Here is a 24,243-nt window from a genome sequence, read left to right on the forward strand (position 1 = left end):
CACTTCAGACACAAGAAATTAGAGCTTACCTTAGAAAAATTCACCCTCTTTCTATTTATTCCTATGGGATTTTGGGACTCACCATAAACTTTAGCTATCCATTCCACAAATAAGTGTTTTAAAGGTTTGAAAACAGTGAAATAGACATGAGAGATTGAGCATCAGACACACAGAAACATTATGGGGCACCCAAAAGCTGAGCAAGAACTTGCATATTACTAGCTTGTTCATATGGGTCGAAATACATTTTGACTATAGTGTTCCAATAAGCACATTTCACTCAGGGCTTAGAGGAAAAATTCCTTTTTAAAAAAGATTTTATTTGCGAAACAATGCATTGCAATGCATTGTTTCGCAAATAAAATCTTTTTTAAAAAGGAATTTTTCCTCTAAGCCCTGAGTGCCATTTGCTTTTTGCGGTTCTACTGGATGCTGGGAGGGTGCCGATCCCTCTGGCAATGTGCACCGGGCGTTCTGATTTGGAGAGCTAGGGTGTGCGGAATAAGCCTCTGTTGTGCCAATAAGCACATTTACCACACATTTACCATCACAATTGTTACATTGCTGTTACTTTCTTTACGTATGTATTTATGACCCGTGTGGAAGGCTTGGGTCTTCCAGTACATCACCTGTTACCACAAAGGTATTTTTGTCAGTTTTGAGCCCTCCAATCATTATACAGCACAAAGCCTGTTGACTTTACTCATGTCAAACAAGGGACAATTTCTGGATCCTGTAGCCTACCTACTGCTTCAACTCAAATTTGAAAACCTGTACTGCTATATACCCTCAATCCCTTGGACATGTAACGGGATGCTTTGGTTCCTCACAACACACAGCAGAAACACCCAACCTGCATTTAACTGCATCCAACCAGATCCAATTAGATCTACTCTCATGTCAGTTTTTTTTTCTATAAGTTATAAAGCGGTAATCAGAATATATTAAGCAATATTAAAGCAAATAAAAATAACCTGTATATATATATATATATATATATATATTGTTATATATGCCTGTAGAGGGTGAGCCCACCTGAAGATAATGGAAAACCTCTGTCCATTTTTCTGAGAAAAGCCACACTGACAAATTGAGATTGTGATATTATCATAAGGGTGCCAATTCCTAAAACAATGCTGTTTTTAACTGTATATATATTTTGTTCCTGAAAAGTCTGCTAGAAATTAAGCAGTATCTGAGAAGTAAATAGATAAAATGAGGCAAGTAATAAGAATAAAGTCTGTTTTCACTTTTTTCACATTAAAAATTTGACAGGTAAAAGAATTCTGAAGTGCAAAATACTGTGAACATTGCAATCTACATTTGGCAGATTTGCTTAGCATGGCTTAGCTTGGCTCCATTGATCTGTTTGGCAAAGGGATGATGGAAATTGTAGTTCTATGCCTAGTGTTCCAAACATTGTCTTCCCTCGATGATAGATAATATAGAGACAGAATGACAGACAGAGAGAAAGGTATAATCACTATGGGGGTGACAAATGTTAGGCGCCCTCCTGTGACCATAACTCCTTACCTGACACCTCAGGCCAATGCTTCTGTTCACAGAAAACCATACCAGCCCAGGGTACTTCTCTAGGAGTACAATGTCCACAATCTTCTGCTGCTTCTTTGTATTTCTTTGTGGCCCCAGGGCTGGCGGCTCATACAGACAGGTGTAAAACCAAATTTTTACATTTTAAAACATAAGTTTGGCTTTCCACACTACTGTGCATGTGCACATAGACGAGAACATAAAGCAGATCCAAAGAAGAAGATGGCACGTGGTGCTTGTACAGTAGTACCCTGGGCCGCTGAAATTTTCAGCATCATCAGCACGGCATCTCAGGTACACGATTATAATCACTATAATGTATAGCATGTTGGTAACCCCCAGCGATTATGTGTTTCCTTCTCCTTTAAGCTTACCAACAGATACAGATGCCAAGTAATTGGCCTGACACCCACGGGTGGGGCGGGCTCGGGCCGAAACGCACTTAAGTTCCTCGGGTCGTGGGTGGGTTCAGCCCATGGTCTTCCTCTCGCCCTTCCCTCCCGAGACTTAACTGTGCCCCACTTCCGTCTACAGGAGCGCTATTTATATATGCACGCCTGCTTTTCCCCACCTCCTCCTCGACATCATAGATGGGCGGGCCGGGCACTGGTATATAAATAGCCACAGAGCAGCGGGAAGCATCGGGTGTGAGTGGGGAGAGGGCAGGTAAGAGTTGGGTGCGGGTTGAGTTTTGCCGATCAGCACATTACAAAATAGGTCTTTAAGTGTTGTAGATTCTAGATAAATAGCAAATCTCTGAATTTTTCAATAGATTGGTAAGTATAGGTTGTGGGTGCTGGGTTTACTTGGAAGGGTTGAACTTGATGGACAATGGTCTTTTTTCAACCCTATGTAACTATGTAACTATGTAATTGTACAACACAACAACACATGTAATTTCAATTAGAAATCAATATAATATTGCACAATTTTTGTGCAAAAGGCAGTGATAGTATACATTAAATGTAATCAATAATTATTCTTTTTAATATACAGTAAACCGTTTGTAGGCAGTCATTATATGCTTAAGGCTGAAACAATCACTAAATTCTGTGTCATTAACACAAGACTGCATCAGTACTGAAAAGGGTACAAAATACACAGTTCAAAGGAAGCTATGGTGCTAAAAATATTTACAGCAAGGTTACACACTCAGCTATTGTGTTGTATATGATAGAAAGGTTACTCTTATATTTTAAATAATCAGTTTAGTTTAAAAGTCACAATGAACAACACAGGGAACACCTACAGCTTTCAGTAGTAAAGAAAACTGGCATTTATAACCTAAAAATAAAAACAGCTTGAATATATCTATTTCTCAAAAGGATTCACAAAACCAACTCATTATTAATAATATTAATAACAATTGCAACTTCAAAACAGCATTAGAATGTGTCATAATGGCCCCCCTGGCCATATGCGTAATTTCTATCAATCTATGCCAGTATGACCATCTGGGCAATCTGCACATCACAGGTTTCAATATCATTACGTGACAAAACTGCATGAGTGGTGCCAAAATAAAGGTAAAATTTGGCACATCATGTAAATATGGTACTAGTTTGCCTTCGGTTGAAACTAAGACAAAGGCATTATTTCACCCAAAGCCATAAGAAAGGAAAATATTGGAATGTTGCAAAGATTGTTTGTATTAAGCTGGTGCAGATTTCTAAACACTCATATAGTGCACGAATGTATGACTCCACCTGTTGATTAACTTTTATTTCCAGTGTATGGTGTTTGGGGGTATGGTTATTATTATTATAGTTGTACTACCTGTATTTAACTGATTTGCTCAGGCCAACAAATCTCCACATATAAGTAAAACATAAAACTATGGGACTGTTGGAACTATAGGACTGGTGGCTTGGATTTTTGGTAGCAGAACAGTGAACTTTCAAACCTAATAAAAGCTGTGCCACATATACCACCTAGTTTGTAACCTGTACAGGGCAGAAACCTCCCTTAAACTGTGTTTCTTACCACATGGCACTTAATCTCTGTATATGTATGCTTATTTATTATAATGCTTGTCCTCCCTGTGTGTACTTTAGTACATTGTAAGTTTTTAAAGTGCCGGTTATCCTTGTAGCACCTTATACATACAAACTTTTATCTCAATGACAGCACAAGGAAACTTTGGGAAAAACTCACTACGTTCTGATTGTGTTTTATAGATATCATGCCCCTCCCCTCAAAAAAAAGATGATATTGCCCTCACATCAACGTCATATATGGGCTTTTGTCAATAGGTCAAATCTAATTCTATATGTTAAATATGACCACCGAAACCCGTTTGTGCATGAGGCCTACATCCATCTTTTTGCTCTACAATACATATATATGCTAGCACCATATTACATGATACTGTTCTGTCATCACCAATTCTTTTTTTTTTTTTGACATGTTTATTTCAGAATAAAACTAGTGAAATAAAGACATTAAACATATTGTGTTTTCGTGCTCCTCTGCTTTGGTTTTCAGATTGTGTCTTGTGCTAATTTATGAAAATAAGCAGAATTATTTTTGTGCAGACGTTAAATTGTTTGCTTTCAGAACTTGTGCATATTTGGACCTGTTATTTTTTTTATTGGGATTAAAAACTGCTTTTGATTTAGCTCTCAGTTCATACCTTGTCAAGCCCTCTTAAAGCAAAGAAAGTATGGCATATCAAGTATCATATAATCTTTTACTTGCCACAATATATAGCCATCTCATATTTGTAGGCAGTTAAGTCCCAGCGTCATTACTATTCTCAATTTACGAAAAAAAAAAAATGCTTTCTTATTACGATCATCCTCCAACCTGTCCACATTTGCAAAAGTTGCACCACAGCTGTAAAACTCCATGGCTTTACGGTTGACTGGCTACTAATGATCAAAGGTTAAACTTTATCTACAAGGTCAACTGCTTTGTAGCAAAGGTTATGACCTGAACAACTTAAATATGACCTTGCCACGTGCCTGTTTTAACTCCTCATTCTGATACAGATCATTCATTTATGGTAAAGCCATAAATTTGCCTTTTCTGGAGTACTCCCACAAGCAAAAACAGTCCCCTACAATAAACTAAGGTTTCTAAGTGTCATTTGATACACGTGTGTAGAAGCTGAAAACGTAAAAACCCAATAAATTTAAAAGCATGAAAATTCTACATCTGTTGTTGTTTAAACAGATAGAATTCTCCAATTAGTCAGTCTCAAAACTTTTTGCTTGCACCTTTAAGTCCACCCAAGCATGCAAGTCTCACAGTGTTTCTTAACAAGGGAAATATGTTTAGGTTATTACATTCTGAAAATCACATACGTACATATCAAAAATAAAACATCAAGTATGCAGACTGGCAGATCGAGAGACAAAGAAACATAAATACCAATATATAGCAGATAGATACTGTAGACAGATAGACAAGAATAAACAGATAAGATTGCAAAACTACAGGCTTAGGTTGAAGCTGGTGGCTTGGGTTCTAAAACCAAAAAAAGACCATCAGATACAAAGAAAAAAAGAAGAGTGTCAAAAATATAATTTTATCTATATTCTTTTCCAAGACCCTTTGTAACTCTGTTTGTTACAACTTTTAAATAGTTTTAAAGGTTTAAATGCCTGCATATATAGACTTTATAGCAACAAAATATAAAAAACTGCCATGCTGGCACTGTAGATTTTTAGGTTCACTATATTATCTATGCCAAACTGTGGGTATATTGACAACATGCGGCGCAGCATAATCAAAGGCCCCTCAAAGGGTTAAACATAAAAAAAGACAAAGCAGTCACATAAAGAGGAAACTGTTTTACAAGATGAGGTGCAAAAAACATTCTATATAGGTTTTGCTTGACAGTTATTTTGAACACGTTTTCTATGGTAGCCAGCATACAACAATAAAAGTATAATAAAATATTTGCAGTTGATATAATTTACTGTTTATTCTTCAATAAGGTGGCACCACTACAACAGAGTAAACCAACATTTTGGATGAAGAGGTATAAGAGCTAAAGATACAATTTTAGCTTCTTTCTTTATACAAGGAGTTTCTTCTGCAATTTTTAAGGTACTCTTGAACCTTTTAAATATGGCTACCAAAAAACATGACATATGTAAGCAGTTTATCTGAAAAAACCACCCAAACCTAACGTTAGATACATAGGCATACATGAGGTTTTTTAGTACAGGTATGCGACCTGTTATCCAGAATGCCCGGGACCTGGGGTTTTCCCGAATAAGGGATCTTTCTGTACCTTGGAGCTTCATACCTTAAGTCTGCTAAAAAATAATTTAAACATTAAATCAACCCACTAGGATTGTGTTGCCCCCAAAAAGGATTAATCATATCTTAGTTAGATCAAGTACAAGGTAAAGTTTTATTATTACAGAGAAAAAGGAAATATTTTTAAAAGATGTGAATTATTTCCTTAAAATTGAGTCTATGGGAGATGGCCTTTCTGTAATTGGGAACTTTCTGGATAACAGGTTTCCGGATAACGGAATTCATACCTGTAATTGCCCTGGTGTTTAAACTGATAAACAGTCTGTTTACTAGGTGGCCTTTAACACTGCTTGTATGCCCTGACAGAAAAGAAGGATGTTGATGCTCTAGCAATTTATTAAAGTACATGCAGATATTAAATGGCAGCTACTTCCTTTATATTGATTGCAGTTTTTCATTTATTAAACATCTAAATAATAAATCTTACAAGAAGTACATCAGGCTCCACTTACTGATGTCCTTGTTTTCAGGACTTTAATGCGTATCTCAGTATATATATATATATATATATATATATATATATATATATATATATGAAAGGATACACATACAACTTTACATATATAGAGAGAAGATAAATACGCACATACGTGTATGATAGAAGAATTGTTATTTGAGCAGGTTGAGAGCTATTTCTATTTAAATTTACTACTGCTAATGACAGAAAATAAGACAACGATTTCACTATACCTTAAATCAGCGTTCTAAAGGTATATCAGAAGGTATACAAAAAAAAATCACAGCTGTTAAATAAATAGTCATGGACTTTTCAACCAGAGGGAGAAACAAAAATAAATGATAGTGGAAATTAAAAAAGGCACCTACCTGCTGAGTGTACAAAGTATGCCAAGTATAAATCGAGTTCCTTGACTGAAACTCCTATGTGATGGGGCTGTACACACAAACCAGGATTAGAGCACTGTGGAGACTTTACAAGTCGTTCGCCATCAGTACTTTCGAGTGGAATACCTTTAAATAAAATCACCATTACAAGGTCTAGCCTCCAGACCTTGTCTGCTTGACGAAGACAGTCAATTCTTCGCATTTTGCCCTTTTGGTCGGGGTTGGATAGAACGCAACATGCAGGTTTTTTCCCAGTAACTGTGAGCACAAAATCCTCTCGGTACTCTGGCCTAATATCTTTCCTCAGTTTTGCCAGGAGTCTGGATGCCCATTTCTGTTTGACCTCAGGTTTTTCACTTAGCAATTCATCCTTTACTGCTCTTTCCTCTTCTTTTGACATGCGCTTTTCATGTTTTTTAAAGTATTTTCTTTTTCGGGCTTGCAGGTTGAACCACGTGTAAGCAAATGCACGTACGTGAGGAAGAAGTGCTTCAATGAAGGGATGGAACTCATCCTAATGGATCAAAGAAAGACAAAATTATTTCAGTGACAAAGCAAGCATTATAATGTATGTAGCAGTGAAACAGAAAATAAATACAAATATTGTTTTTATATTGCTATAAAAAAGATGCAATCAGATAAAGGTGATATGAGGACGTGGCTTCATTTATAAAGTTGATAAAAGTGGTGTCTTATTTTGCATTTGCCCTGTCCTATTGTTAGTTGGACACAAAGGCCTTTTTTCCGCAAATGCACAACAATCAATATTTCAGAGTGGAAATCAGAGGCACAGTAAATGCAATGTAAGATGAGTTTACACCCACAAATCGATAGGGCAGTAAAACTTTCATGGTTGCTGTAAAAACTACAGCTAACCTTTATTGTGAGGAATCCTGGGAACCATTATCTATAACTTTCCTATATATTTCACATATAAATTATTTCTTACTTACATGTGGCACATAATTAAATCAACAATTAATTTACACTTGGGCAGAGCCTTATCTAAATTTAGTCCCACCATGATTATAAGAGCCAAAGCACTGTATATTAAAGAAAAATAGGTGGTATGAAAATTGAAAAGAATAAAACTGAAGGTTTGAAGAGGATTATAGTGTACAAGCTATTCAGTACTGCAAAGGAGTAGCCATACTGCAGTCTCACCTCCTTACTACATAAACCACTTTATTTCTCCACTCATAAAAAGAAGTGCTTTTTAAGACTGAACATACAAAAACCATAATGCATTTTTAAGATAGTATGGGTAAAGCACTCCATAAAACAGCATGAAGAATGTTTTCAAGTTTCAACACAAATGCCTTGCAAAAGATAGAATTTCCATACTCTACAGCACTGGTATTATAAGTATAGAAAATACTAGGAAAATAATCTTGGTAATACTGCGAGTTATGTTTTTATAATATGCATTTTGCATGTTTCTATCCTTGTTTGAGTACCAGTAAGAGTAACTGCTTGTTAATATTCAGTTTATTTAAAGTGCTTAAAAAAACTTTTGCAAGATTCCAGACCTGCGGGCTTGGTTAAAGGGAAAACTGGGGTAGGCTTAGAAAAACTAAGCTGGAATAGAAAAAGAATAAAAAAAACTTTAAAGATGAATAATAAAAAAAAAACCCTACATATATATATATATATATATATATATACACACACACACATGAATTCAAGTAAGGCCTAGCAAGCATCTTCCTGAGAAAAACTTAGAAAAGTTAGACCTATGTTAAATTTTAACCATTCTGTAATCATAGAGTGGATTAGTTAATATTCTAATATGAAATATCATTACTGTATTTGTAAACACTATACAAAACAACAATTATTCTTTACATTTCATTTGCAGATGCTACTAAAGCTAGAGTGATTGTTTGGGCGTCTGGTCAAAAGTAGGGATGGGGGAATAATTGTAAAAGTTTTGTATACTCGGATGAACCCTCTAAAAAACAGTAGCATATTTTAGTCAAATTAGCTGAGATTGGTACACTTTAGTACACGGTATTTTTTAGGCCTACATACAGTATATTTACATTTTTGGCCAAATCCTTGAATAAACAAAAACAGTGTAGTAATCTGGAGCCATTTTAGCTTTTAAAAAGGCACTTCATTGCTTAATTTTGTTTATTTGAATTCTATATTTTTTGCTTGTTTGTGTATAGTAAATATCACTTTCTATTTCAAGATGCTGTTAGAGTGCAAGAGAAACATGTTTAATATTTATATCTACAAGTGAAATAAAAAACTATAAGTTCTAACCTATACATTAATTATTCAGTACCTAAGACCAGACTGCCATGCTCAGTTTCAAACAGTCTTAATAAATACCTGCTTTATCAAACAATTTATGAACATCTAATAAGACTGTAAAAATCATAATGACATGTCCTCCATTAGTACTTTATAATTACCTTTTTTTCTACCAAATTTTTGGCACCAAAGAACAATTATTTTAAAAATGAAAAAAAGCACTATAAAATAAAACCCAGTTATTACTACAAGAAAGTTATTGGACAAAATGGCTTCTTTAAATTAACAACAACAGTTCTACAATACAATCATGTTATTTTATTTTAAAATCTGCATTCATGGACAATACAAAACGTTAACTGTCAGGTTTTATGTTATCAACTTCATATTTCCTCAGAGTTATTAAGTGTTCTATACAAGTTAAAGTTGCTTCAGGACTTAATATGGTAGCATTTTAGACTCCTTACTCCTTTGTACAGTAAATCTCGGTTTAAACACTTCAGAAATAGTGACCAGACCTTGTCGCTACTGCAGCCATCAAAGCTGTAATCCAAAGTATTGTAAATAAAGTAAAAAGTACATTAATACTTGTAACCTTAATCATGTTGTATTTTTAAAAACAATTCCCATACATTATGGTTTCAGCTGCAGCTCTCCTTTCCCTTTATCTTACGAGTTGAACATTCATAGACGTCAGTAAATTTTGTTTTGAACTTTTTTTTGTATGCTTCCTTATACAAAATAAAAGGAGGCCACTACCCAGATTTTACCAGGTTGCTTGTTAGATAATGGTTCCCAAAAGGAATACTAAATGGCTACATTTGTACACGATTATTTTACATAAATACCTTTCTGGCATAAATTCTGGCTCAGTGCAATAAGAGAATGGCTCGCATTATAAATGACTTGCGGTGTAAAAAAAAACCAATGTGGTCTATTTATCATGCAAATCTGGGGAAATAAAATGCACAATTTAAGCCACTGCCAACAGGCCAAACATTCCTCTCACCAGTCTCTTATAATGAGTTAAGGTTTCTCTTTCCAGAGACATTTCTGCACAAGCCCAAAACTACACAAGCGACTCTGAAATATTTTCGGGCCTACAGTAGTCTCCCACTCTAAAAGCTTATTACTTGATTTATACCCAATCACTTTAAAATTTCCAAAAAGGAGCAAAGGAAAATATTTAGTAATGCTTTTAGTAGTTCCACTAACCCTCCCCCCCCACCAAAAAAAAGCCCAAAAAGTTAGCTAGTGAAACAGCAGAATTGTCCTTTGCTTTCCTATATGAGACTGGTATATTGCTTTAGAATATTTTCTGATCTGACTGGCGTACAAAAATCCTAAAATGTGCTGTCATTTGATTTTTAATTATATGTTAGCAGAATAAAGTAATTTGTCCCACACCCCTAACCTAAAGGCTTAAACTGCTGGAGTTGAGTTTTACTGCTCCCTCCATGTTCATTTTTGCAAGGCTTCCAAATATAAAAAAAAAAACAAGAAGCAATATGGGGGAGATAAACTCTCAATATTTGAAGCTGTATCGTAAACCAAATAAGGATATTTTGCCCAAATAAAATCTCCTCGGGTAACGCCTGCATAGGCATGAAACTAAGCAATATCCCCACAAGCCCCATGTCCCTGGTTATCACCCAACAGCACACGCCTAAAAAAGAAAGAATACTACCACAGATCTGGAGCCGCACAGGGTAATATCTGCTGCTTGGTAAAAAAAGTTGCACGAAGAAGTCATCCCCCTATGTGTGAGGCAGCGACCAGAGGGGGAGAGAGACGGCTATGTACTGCCCAGAGAACAGAGAGACAGCAGCACAGCCAGGACCAGCCCCCCACCATACACACACATACTCAAATACTGACACACACGCACACAGACTGACACAGGGATCAAAACTCACTTGGGGACAACCAGTATACAATGTACGGTACGGCATCTTAAAACTACCACATACAGTACTGCATCTAAAACACATAATACACATATTGTTTAGTAACTCCACATTATAGAATATACACAATGCACTGGCACTAACAACCTCAATTCTTCTGCAACAACTCACTACTACCACATGCAATGTTGCAAGTCATAAATGTCACTTAGTGTGCTAAAACTCAAAATTATCACATTTGTTCTACAATGTTGCAAGTCATAACTGTCACATGCAATGCTAAAACTCACAACTGCTACATTTTTCTAGAACTGGCCAACCACATACAAACGCATACTGTACTGCTGACATGTGTGCATGTGTGTATAGTCTGCAGCAATCAATAACTTTTTTGTAACACACTCAGGCCATGCCAGTAGCAAAAACTATATAAAACTCTGAGTTGTACACACTTAGCACACTGGCCCCTTATGTGGCAAGCACACAAAACTCACACGGTGTCATTCCACTAGAAGCTTAATGACACTTATCTGTCACTCCTATGACAAGGTGTCAAGGTGCATGTGTGTGTGTGTGTATGGGTGCAGGGTATGCCTGCCTCCCAGGAACTGTACAAGCAGCATCCACGTGTGAATGTATGTGTGTGTGTGTGTGTTGGAGAGTGAAACCTAGGTAGAGCATGCCATTGTATAATTCCATTACACTGTATGGCAAAAAGAAACTTCTGGGTAGAACATTAGTAAACAATGTCACTATGTATAACAATGTTTCACTTAAAGAAACGACTCTCCCCTTCAGTCCTGCTTTCCTTTCCCACACGTAGAACCCCCGTCCCGCCCCAGGCCCGCACACACAGTACTGCCAAACCCGGCAAGCCCCCACACACGTGCCGACACCCATAGGGGTACCGCATAGCACCTACAGGAAAGGTACTGCTAATAAGGCGCCATAAGCCATGTGCCCAGTCCACCAACAGTGACCCTGTAAGTCCTGTCTGCATCTCCCCAGCTGTTATTTGACTACAACTACCGGCATCCCCCGACAGTCAAAGGATGTGCAGAGTAGCAGCCTAATAACATCTAGAGGGGCGCAGGCTGGAAATCCGTGCGCGAACAGAAATCCGAGCAGCAAAGTTACTTTTGTCCCAGTTCCGACCCCCCCCCCCCCCAATCCCCACACAGACAGCTGCTTACCTGGGTCAGACAGAGCGGAGAGTACATGCCTGCTGGAGGTGCCCAGAGAATTGGGGGGGATATGTTGGTGGTACAGAGGTGTATATTGGGGGAAAGGAAGGGAAAGAAAGAGAGAGGGAAAAAAACCAAGCCTGCTTCTTGCTTTCACATTTCCAACTCTGCGAAGTGCAGCCAGCTGAGCCGCTCCATGAGCTGAACTTTAACCCCGCCTAGAGTTCCCCCATACATGTGCAGTACTGTACCCAGGCGTTAAAGGCGCAGCGCCCCTGGCTGTCCCGGGAAAAGCCCTGTATATGCGCGCTGGAGCGCTGGCCGGTTTAGCTCCCGCAGCCCTCTGTCTCCCTGCCCCCCACCTCCTAATATTCCCCCTTGCTCTGTCTCTTCCTGTGCTGCACTGGCTCTGCCTTGGTACTACACAGTTATAGGCTGGGAGCTTGCTGCAAGCAGGAATAACTTTCCGGATCCTGCAGCTCTCTCACACACCCAACCCCCACCCCTTGCCCCCCCCCTCTCCGATCGCAAAGTCTAATCCTGAGAAAGGGCTGATCGATAGATGTAATAGTCCATATGATATATAAGTAAAGGAGGTCTTTAACTAGCTCTGTCCCGTCCTGGCGGAGGCTTACAGACTTGGAGGGGTGGGGGCAGGGGTTAAATGCAAAACTATGCGAGCTCTTTCCGCCACTTGCACCATTCCCCTCCCAACCCCAGTCTCTCGGCTTCTTCCCATCCCAAATGTTATTTTCACCTTGCATTGTGCCCTGGTACTTGTTATTTTGTATTATGTTTTCTAGTATCACATTTTCTGGGTCACTGCACATGGCAGAATGGAAAGAGCTGCCTCTCTGAGAGACTAGCCCAGCAGTGGCCCTCCAGCTAATGGGGTGCTCATAGGTAAAGTTTAAGGACAAGATGGGGGTACGTGGGAATTAAGGGAATAGGATTTACTATTGTGAAGACAGGCATAATTGGTTTCATTCATATATGATCTGTTTAAGATGTCCAGACCAGATTTCTCCTCATAACATTGCATGAATATTGTATGCAAGGCTGCCATGGCACAATATTAGCTGCATAGGCCCACAAATGTTTAATTAAACTCATCTCCTGAGTTAAGATAATCCTGGCAAACATAAGTATGAATGTTTATATAGTCATAACTCACTCTGGCTATCTATATATCATCTATCTACCTATCTGTCATCTATATATCTATATAAATCCATCCACTTAGTGGGCCATATATCCTGCAGAACTGCAGGGCTCAGCAGCTGTCTTTAAAAGGCAAATTAATGAGGTACATGGCATTTCGTTTTTGTTAACATGCTACGGTTTTTAAATGTAGGTGATGCCTGTACATAATTGACCAAAATACTGATTGCTGCATTTTTACTCTAAAGTACCTGTTTCTCAATGGACGAGGGTTTGAGTTTGAGCCTGGATGGATTTTAGTCAGCATCTGGTTTGTGGTTTACTGTTTGTTTTCATTTATGTGTGCTAGAATATCACAAGCCCAATTTAAATTATGATATATATATATATATATTTTTTTTGTGTGTGTGTGTGTGCATGCGTATCAATGTGTGTTAAAAAAACATTTATTTGTTATATATAAAAAGAAAGATATGCCCAAACATATTAGCATAAAATAGGTAGGCCGTTTCAGCTAACAATTGTAATCATGCATTGTTCAACTTAAATCATAAAAGGCAGGCAAGATCTACTACCACATTTGCATCGTACTGTTAATTAAACAGTAAAATTATATTCTATTTAAAAGTGTACAGTTTGTTGAGAGGGCTGAACATTTTAGGGTTTTTTGCTAAATCACCTGGTTTGGGACTTCCATAAAATATCAAAATTGATTTTTTTTGTTGTTTTTTTTATAAAATATACAGTTGTTTTATTGTTTTTAAACATTTAACATTTAAGTTTGAGCGACAACATTTGGGCATTTTTAGGCGCAGTATGTGGTTTATTTAGTATCCCAGGCCACTTAAAACTGTGTGAATATGTATTAGTTTCTTCTGTGTTTTGTGCTTATTAAACTACATCTGTTTAACTATTAGTATTTTTCAGGAAATCCAAGCTAGGTGCTGGAAGGCCACAAAATTATTTCTACTTTTGGCTAACACCCTCATCCTTTTAAAGTTTCCTAGATACTAGCATACTTACATTTTGATGCTTATCCAAACCACAGAGGAAAAAAATTATCACACAAATTGCTGCCTAGTCCTAAAGTAGAAATGAAAGTTTACATACATCAATTGCTCACAATTAACCCATTTGGTTTATGACTATGAATATGCATTACTGCAGAACTGCAAAGCTGATACCCATACTGTAAAATATTTGGGGCGCTGTATAAAAAAGAATATGCATGTCTTTATTTACAAAATACAAATATCTCAATCAAAATCATTTTTTTCAAATTTTGTTATAGTGTGTATCAAATAAACATAGTAAGCATAGAAGTCTGTGACCAAGATAGGCTGTGCACTATAAAAATCACTTGGGTTCCCATGCATCCACAAGGCCTCTGCATGAACAATCCTAATGTATGTAAAAAAATGGAAAGCAAGTCATTTTGGGAATCAAGAATCTATCTGTATGTCTGAATGTAATGCTTTATTAGGAGTGCAGGGGCTTAATGGGGGGACAGCATTATCAATTGTCATCTTACTGTATTATTATCCTTGCTGCATCATATATAGCAAATGATAATATATATATCATATTTATATGTATATATTGTACTTCCTGTTTTAAAATTATAAGGATAGCATAGGCTCATGAGGCTGCAGGCAGAGTGATTTTATACTGGTCCCTGAACACTAAGGTGGCTTCTACAATCTATATTGTTATATTGTTAAAAAAGGGTATGTTTATTTCTTATTATGTGCAATTAAGTGATCCACTAAGTACCATTTATAACTAGTCACATAATTATGCAAGGCTTTTAAGGGGGTATTCTACAATGTAGGTACTGTACTGTTTGTTTTGTATGTGTGTGTGTATACATATATATATATATATATATACACATATATGGGATAGATCATATTATGTACACAAAAAACAGCAAATAAAACAATATATTACTACTCATTCTAGTGTAAAAACGTTTCACTAGAGTAGTACCGTTAAAGAAAAAAAAACTTTCACTTTTCACAACACTCAGCTTAGTGATTTGCTGTTGCTTGTAACATTCTGGTAAAGAATCTTTGGCGCCCTTTGTACGGCTGGGATGTGGGAGGACAGCGTGCGCCCTCTAGGCTAAGAATTTCACGTCCAAGTTCAACTCACAATGCTGGATGGGCATGCGGCCGCTCACTAGTTTTTTTTTTTTTTAAGAGGAAGCATATACCAACTCAAAACACCGGATAGGAGGGGGAAATCGCTGGAGCTACAACGATACAACGGAAGGGATTAATAGGCAGATACATGAATCCCCCCACTGTAAAAGCAAACAATGTCCGGCTCCATACATAGTTCTGTGGCTGAGGTACGCAGCGCAGCGGATTGTTTTCGCTCGTTAGGTTGCAGGGTTAAGTAAAGAGAAGCTTTTGGGTGGAGGAACTGGTGCAAGAGCAAAAAAGAGCTAATCAATCCGTCGCTGCACAAAGAATGGCATTTATTGAGCTGTTAAAGTGGAAATATGAAGTTGGATCAGCGAAGAGCCTTGCTTAGGCTTTGCCTTGAATGCCCGCTGGAAATGTCTGTTCAGGAGGCTCCTTCCCGGGCTGCGCTATACATATTCCTCCTGGCACTATGCCCGGCACTGCATTTGCAGTCTTTTATATGCAGAAACTTTACTGTGCCGGCGTTGCTCAAACTTTCACATATAAATTATACAAGTAGATCTGAACCAAACTTGGCATCACGTGTACAGATTATTAGGCGACGCGAACTTTGCAAGTTCAAGCAGGAATATATATATATATATACATACACATGTATACTCTACAAATGTGCTACATCGCCGGTTGTACACAAAGAGCATAAGGGTGCAACTGGTGTGAGGGTAATCACAGAACATCAGAGTTTGTATTGAAGGAGTCACAAGCATCTGAATTGGGTCCTACCACGACTTGTATCAAAATCTTGCTTAGGTTTATAAACCTTTATGACTTTTCATATTACACCTTGGAGTGTTTTTGCAGTGTATATATGACTAGAATAGTCATAGTTACATAGACAAACACACTGTGGCCTGTCAGACACTTTGCATATTCACACTGATGAGAGGACCAGAGTTGTTAAACCAGACCCAGACCTGGGACCATAGGCCTGTGCTTTATACTGGGCCTGTGTGGGCTTTGTGTATGTATAATGTCAGTCTAGCAATAGTTCCAACTTTCTTAAACCACTATACAGTGTATATTTCATGTCCTTGTGGTGAGACACATTTTACAGTATGCATTCTAACAACATAGTGAATGCTAGAGAAATCCACAATTCTGTAGGTTGGATACAATTGTAACTGTCCCCCTGGAACAGATTTTATATAATGTAATCTCCAATATACCATTACCTACTACAGTATCAAAGCAATTATGATATAGCACATTACACATGTAACTGTGGGTCAAGTGGAGAGGTCAAGTCTACAATTTAGGATCTAGAGAGATTTTAGTGTGTGTTTGTTATGTACTGTCATTGTAAGATGCAGCCTATGTTTCTACATAATTAAGGCACACAGGGTCTAATCCAGTGGGTGCCTATTGTGGTAGCCTGTGTAGGGGTGTGCATTTTGTCTGCTTTAAGTACTCTGTTCATCTTGGTTTCTGCTTTATTTTTGGATATATTTCTCTGAAAAAAGGGAAAAAATACTAACATGTGCAACCAGCAATAGATATACAGACAGACAGAGCACAATATAACATCATATTCAGCTCAGGGGCAAGGGTGAAGATGGAAAATGCTCTAATGGCTCGCTATAATACAGAGTCGTTAAAAATAATGAGCGCAGGAGCAGAAAACTGTATGTAATACACACTGCAAGCAATGTTTACTTTAATCCAAAACAGAAAGCCGCCTATGCTGCCAATTACAATGTCATTTCAACTTCACATTTTACCACTCGCACACCAAACTTTGCGCAAGTCTGCAGCCCCATGCAGAGTATACAGCCACAGACTCCTTCCCACTCCAGGGGACCTTGAATTGCACTCAGGACCTTCCCCGAAATACAATCCTAACAACGGATTGGACGGATGTATCATCAATCTCTTAACGGCTGCAAAATCGATTGGCTAATAGAAACGCCACTCGTGCAGTCTAGACACTTCCGTCCTGTGAGGAGAGCAAGAAGCTGCTGGCTCACATTAAGCTGACGATGATGCAGTTCCAGTGCTGTACTGAGACCGCTTATTATTGTGTCTCTCTCCCGCCCCTCCCCACTGCTTCTCTCACAGCCAGATCTGCACAGCTCAGCACTTTCCCCCAGATGCTACAAGGAAAGGAAACCCACCCAGATCTTGGTGCATAGAAGCTGAACTCACAGCAGCTAGTAGTATTCTTAAACAAAGGACTCACATCCAAATCTTAAAACTGGAAAATAATGCCGTGGAGCTTGAATTACTACATCTAGTCAACTTTCTCACATAAATTGCAAATTTCTAGTTTGTCTGTGTGAAGAAGGCTTTCTCTGCTACCATACTCAGCCAAGTGTTACATATTCCGGTGCTCATTGTGACTCAACTACTCTGGCACTGGAAATGTGTTCTCTCTGGTTATAGTTTCTGCACTAGTGACTGATTAAACAATGTAGCAGAACTGACTGTAACTGACTTCTGTTAGATTGTAAGCTCTACGGGGCAGGGACCTCCTTCATCTTGTGTTTATGACTCTTATTGCAACTGTACCTTGTATTTATTGTTGTACTTTGTATTTATCCATTATCTTTAACCCCCTGTTTGTATTAATGTATGCTACTGTACAGCGCTGCATACATAAGTAGCGCTTTATAAATAAAGATATACATACATACATTGTTTCAGGAATCAGAAAACACAAAGGGATAAGCAGGTACTGCGTTCAATTGCAATTACATTTACAAATAACTTTAAAACCACTGAATTATTTTAATTAACATATATGATGGGAAGTTGATTAGAATGACATTTTCTTTCTTTATGCCATAAAAAACAGTTTTGGGGTTGAGTACTCCTTTACAATAGAGCTCCAGCAGTATCACCTGGACCACTTTCCCTTTGATTTGGGTCATGTTACTAGGGGTTATGCTAGAAAATGTACTCTGCTTTCTATCAGACACTTCTGAAAGCACAGATGCGGCATACAGGGGGAATGCCAATGTGTGTGTGGGGGGGGGGGAGGATTCCACGTTGGCTTGTTAAATTACTGTGCCATGACCACTTAATTAATGAGCCAGTGAAAGTGCATAACAGGCAGGGTGGCAAAATTTCTGAAAATGTCCTCTTTGAAAGCACTGCTGTCACTGTCATGCATTCCACCATCTGGTTATATGCCAGCTCTGGTTTCCAAAGAAGTTCGGCAGCAGCTGCCTTAGTACCTGACAAATGAACGGCCAGGTTTCATAAAGCAATAAAAAGTAAAACAGTTTTACAGAGAGATGAGCCAAAATACTTCTATGAATAATTGCAATCAACTTCCTATTCCTCTAGATAGAGACCCTCCTCAGGCAATACATATTGTATCACGCCCCTAGTTTAACAACCACCGAGACCAAGAAATGAGTGAATAAAATATATATAGCCAACCACGTACCATTGTCATGGGAAAGGTACAGTACGTGAGAACTTTACATAGTTCTGTCGGGTTGATGCATGTGCTGAGCCCCTCTTAACATAGAAATCAACGTAAGAAAGTTGGAAGCGCCGGATACGCGGAAGAGAAAAGCCCCCTGAAGCCTCTCGCCTTATTATTATTGGCTAGGCATGTATTAGTTCCAAACTCTGAGGCCTCTATGCCATTCTGCACTCAGCTTTATTAGTGGGAGAGTGATCCAGCCTCTGTTGGCTGCTTCTCAGTTCCTACAGCTGCGCCTCTGCCCGGGTTCTCGCAGACTTTGCAGAAGTTGCAGTGTATCCATGGGCAGCTCCCCGTGTTTATTTCCGCATTGGCTCGCTATTTGCATAGTTACACGCAGCGCGGCTTGGCCAATCGGATGCCGAGGATGGCATGGCTTTGGTCGGGACGGCGTTTCGCAGCTTTGCTAGGCCATAAGTGTGGTGGGTGGGGGGAGAGACGGACTCGGTGTGTAAGGGTCGCACTACGCTCTGTCACTGGGCAGTGTGGGAACAATGCGATCATTCTTGCGCTTTTCAGTGCGCGCTAAAGAGAAGTGGCGATTTCCACCGACGCACTGGCATTGTATCTGCGTTACAAGTAAATGCATTACGACTATTTTCGAACTACGAATATAGACAATAGACAAGGCTACTGAATGAAATAAATCTATTAAGGCATGCGTGTTGGAAGGGATCTTGTGAGAAAGGGAGCAAATCCATCGGCCTGGTGATGTAGGACAGGCACCACCAAGTGCCTGTAGGCAAGGTTCGCATAACTTGTATAAGTTGCAAATCGCAGGGATATTTTCATAAGCTCGACCGTGTACATAAATGCACCTGACTGGAAGCATCTGCTTGTCAGACAAACTGACTTATTGCCCAATGATACTGACATGCACGGGTTAAAACCAAAGTAGTACCGCCAAAATATATTTTATTATACAGCTAGAACAGTCTGGAAATGCAGACAGATTTTGTGTCGCAAAGTTCTATGGTGCTTCAAATACATTGACACTAAACAGTCTACGGCAGTTTGTCACTTATGGGGCCAACCCAGGCCTCGCACTTTGCTGATTATTTAAAAATGTATGTCTAATCGTCACTTTCTGTAATGTACTGGTCTATTTGTATTTGTTTCCTGAGTACTTACAATTAGACTCATACCAGCAGAACACCCATGCCAGTTTATATATTTATACTGACGCTCCGAACTATTTCATATCTGCACACTTTATATATGCATAGTCTGGCATTCTCAGCTTTTAGAGGCTTTACTTTTCCTAACTATTTTTTCCCTGTGAACAAGCTGGGTTACAAACTGATGAATTGAAATATATATCCTACAAATAAAAAAGCCTGTTCAATAAATCTTAAACTAAAATCTAAGTAAAAGACAGACCATTAATGGGATGGGGAAGGCTTTACAGGTTTTCAATACTGCGCTTGCTTCTTCGCCATATTCTGGCAGATGAATGACAGCATGGAATATCGCACCGTACTGTGTATGGAATTACTTGGGCGCAGAACACTGCAGCCTCCGCTCCACAGGTCCTAAAAAAGTTAAAGTACATTTGTTTTGAAACTAACAACGTTTCTGTCTGAATTAAAGACCTTACATCAGTTGTAAAAGTAATTTAGACTTTTCGGTCATGTTGGAATTCCTTTTACAATACATGCATACTTTGTCCACGACCTGTTGAGTGCCATACTTAAGTATACATTCACCACAAGTTTACAGGCCTTCTACAGTAATGTTACAGTGTTTCAGTGATACTGGGAATGTTCTAAAAAGCCAGTTGGTTTATAGCAAATGATCGCTAAGAAAGAAGCATTAGACAGAAAAGGTAACTATTTCTGAACTTTATTTCATAATCATTGCAGTTAAAACATTTAACAAAAATAAACGTGGAATTATTCATTTACACCCTTGTTGCTTCAATGCCACTCCTCATTTGTAGGTATAAATGACCAGTAAATAGCATATTCATTATCGAACGTGCAGGAGATTCTGATACATTAAGTTGGGATTTTACATAAACTGCAATTTATGTTTTAAGGGAGCAGATGTTAAAGGCTAGACACATAAATGAATAAATATAGATAGGTAAATGCAAAACGCACATTTAAATTATGAGTGAAAATAACAATCTTTTGCAAAATTGGTAGAATATTTGACTGCATAGCTAGCTGCACAGATATAAAATACACACCGAGAGACTTATAACATATATAGCAATGTGTTGTTTTCCTTACTACGATTTGCTATCACAGTAACAATAATGCGCAACCAATTGTAGCCCTCACTGGAGCTGGGTTATTAGTGCTGTATTGATTATACGTACAGCGATACAAGGCTGCGATAAAGAATGTATCGCACATGCGAACTGGCATTCTAAGAACAAATGAGTACATGGCAGACTTCTATACAAACAGTCTATACAATAAGACAAGAGATACAAAGTTACCACTCTCTGTGATCTCTAGGAAATCGCCTTTGTCAGATAGCTAATTAGGATTAGGCTTTGTTTGGTAAACAGGTCTTATAGTAATAGTGTCATTTGCTGGAGGTGTCAATGCAGTAGGTTAAAAAAAAAAAAAAATATATATATATATGTTATATTTATAGATCCTAGTATTCTATTAGATTTTCTTCAATGCTGAAAAATGTAAGTATGTATGGGTTTTAATATGATAAATCTAAAGCGTTAAAATGGCAAATGAATCCCCTGCAACTGTCCATTTAGCTGATTATACATGAATCAATACCTACGTAAAGCTCACATGATTTCTAAATCATCAGAAAACCACTATAATGCCCACCCTTATCTACTCTGCCGCATAAACAAGCCGACAGCAGACCTTACCGATATAACCCAGTGACCTACAGAACCTGCAAACTGTCTGTATATAGCGATCTATCCATCTCTTGTGCCTTGCCCTGCTCATAGACTGAGGCAGGCTACTACCCAATCCAAACTAATAGCATCCACAAGTCGAGAGAGACGCGTTGCTTTTCATCCGGTGAAGACCCAGGGAATAATACTGCAACCCCAGTAGGCAGCGATTCAGAGGTTCGATGCGGGGCACTACGAGCAAATCCCTTTCCTGCTCGGTCCTCCACAGGGTGCGCGCATTATTCCATCTTTTCTGCCCACAGTCTGAGCGACTGGCCAGGAATACTACTCCAGAGAGACGTGCAAGCGCAGTGAGAGCAGGGACAGGGAGGCACTGGCAGCTAGACAAGGCGAGGAGGGGGCAGCAAGCAGAGACAGGCAGCAGTCAGCACAGCACAGCACGTACAGACTTTAGCGCAGTCTCTATGGGAAGCAAAAGAACCGACAGGCAATGGAGACTGAAAATACACATATTACAGTCATCTATCCAGAGAAAGGCTGCAGGTGCTCCCTCCCATTGTACGACTTCATCCCAAAGGTATTTTAGACGGGGGGGGGGGGGGGTGTTCCATTGTTCAATATAGGGCTGCAGGAGTGCACCATGTATGAGCTCTATTGGGCTGCAGAGGTTTATGGTGCATTAGACGGAATGTAAAAGTACAGTTTGTATTATCAAAGTGGGTCAGGAGTGGAGCGTTGAGCATTAGGATTGTAGCAATGAACAGCCAAAGAAAGTTCCAACATATTGCTTCAGGGGATTCTGTACTAGTAATATAGGACTGCAAAGTGCACAGTGCTATCAGTGGTATAACTAGAAGCTCCCCCTGTGCCTCACAACAAAATATTTTCAAGGTTCCCCCTAACTAGTAAAGTGTCCTATTTTGTATATGTATGGAAAGACTTATCAGTCATGTCCCCACTGGTCCCTTTTACCCAGTGTGGAAGTGGAGGAATGTAGGCCTGCAGGACTGCATTATGTAGTAGTAGTAGTGCTCCACTGCAAAATAGTGCCCTGCATAATTTAATGTGCTACTGGAAAGTGCACTGTGTAATAGTAGTATGGGACTATTGTAATGCACTGTGTAACAAGTGTGGTACTGGAGGAGTGTATTGTGTGATATGAGCACTGGATATTAGAAGCAGAGCTTCTGTTAGAAATACACTTTTTATCAAAATAAAAAATATATTTAAATCTCAATGAATGTTTTATTTATTTTTTCCTAAGGATCAAGATTTTTAGGTATTTATTAAAGTTTTCTTGTGTCTTCTTGACTGTGTTTTTTTCTGACTGTATAATTAAGAAGCTTGAGCCTGTCTAGAGCCATTTAAATGAATGGGAACATCATCATTTGTGTCTATGTCAATCTTTTTATCAATACACTTCATTGAGAATTTTTGAGTCACTATTGCATTAAAGTCTATGAAAAAGGTGTGCAATTTTAGAAAAACATTTTTTTAAGCATTTTCAAGTTTGAGAATATTCACATGACATATGATAAGTATCCAAGATGGAAGAAATAATGCACAACATTTCTTACATATGAATTTTAAATTTGTGATAAATCTTTCTGTGTGACTACAGGAATGCAATATATGTTAGTATTCACACACACTGTAGGAGAGTACTTGATGAGTAAGAGGTACTTGTCTTTACAATCTGATACTGCAGGAGTGTTGCAATGAGCATTAGTATTTCAGCACTACAGGAGAGCATTTGGTAATGGTGTAGGAAGAGAATTGATATTGCTGATGTATTGCGCATGGCCTTTATATTGAGGAGGTAACCAAGAGGCAAAAACATTTAAGTCTTTCACCAAAGAATAAAAATAAAATAAGGTGTGAATGGAGCAATACATAATTCCACAAGCAAGGGTTTAAATGTCAAACGTGTTTAGTAGGTAAACAGGGGCCCAAAAAAAAGCTGTGACTGGAGGAGAATGATAGATGTTGAACTGGACAAGTGACTGTGGCCCTGGATAAAAACAATGGTTATTAGGTAAGGTAGAGTCTTAGCGCCCCCCCCCCCCCCCCAAAGTGTGGCACTAAAGACACGTACTTCTTCTGTCTACCCCTAGTTCCGGCCCTAAGGAACAGTGTGTACCTTCATAGCATGAATGATTAGTAGTTCGGTGTGGCAGGAAAGCAATATGAACAGCCAGTGTTTGCCTGGCAGAGAGCAAGCAGCCTGACAGAGAGACTAAAGTAAACCAGTGGGTATAATCAGTGTATAACTTCTAGAAAACAAAGAGTGTGAGCAAATTGAAATTGCTGGAGGACAGTTTGAATGAGTGGAGTGTGGGTGTAAGAAACATTTAAGCAATTCGTAACTGCAGGAAAGCAGTGTAAATGAACATATTTGGCTAAAATGAAGCATATGAGCAGTGTGTGTAACTACTGCAGAGTTTTAGTGGGGTTTACACTGTGTATGAAACCATATGCGGTGATATATGCAGTATTAAATGGCAGGAATTACTCTGGGGTATGTTTGTTTCAAGTATATGGATAGGCAGAGAACCCACAACTACTAAAAAATGGGTCAGTGACTCCCCACCAT

The 24,243-nt window shown here is 38.5% G+C and overlaps 1 protein-coding gene across 5 annotated transcripts in view; it reads right to left on the reverse strand.

Moving 5' to 3' along the window:
* Positions 1-19,078, reverse strand: part of nfia (nuclear factor I/A) — a 246,950-nt gene extending 227,872 nt beyond the window's left edge. For 2 of the 5 annotated variants that reach the window (XM_004913948.4, XM_002931611.5), the window contains exons 1-2: positions 12,023-12,445; positions 6,646-7,177 (exon numbers count right to left, since the gene is read on the reverse strand). In XM_004913948.4, the coding sequence (XP_004914005.1) occupies positions 6,646-7,177; positions 12,023-12,049 (559 nt within the window). In that variant the 5' untranslated portion in view covers positions 12,050-12,445. Of the gene's footprint in view, positions 1-6,645; positions 7,178-10,609; positions 10,798-12,022; positions 12,446-18,772 lie in introns of those variants that run through there. The other 3 variants (XM_031900900.1, XM_004913947.4, XM_004913944.4) reach the window with 3 other exon arrangements.
* Between the last annotated feature and the right edge of the window lie 5,165 nt (positions 19,079-24,243).

Source organism: Xenopus tropicalis, chromosome 4, assembly GCF_000004195.4.
Source record: "Xenopus tropicalis strain Nigerian chromosome 4, UCB_Xtro_10.0, whole genome shotgun sequence".
In the NCBI taxonomy this organism is placed as follows: domain Eukaryota; kingdom Metazoa; phylum Chordata; class Amphibia; order Anura; family Pipidae; genus Xenopus; species Xenopus tropicalis.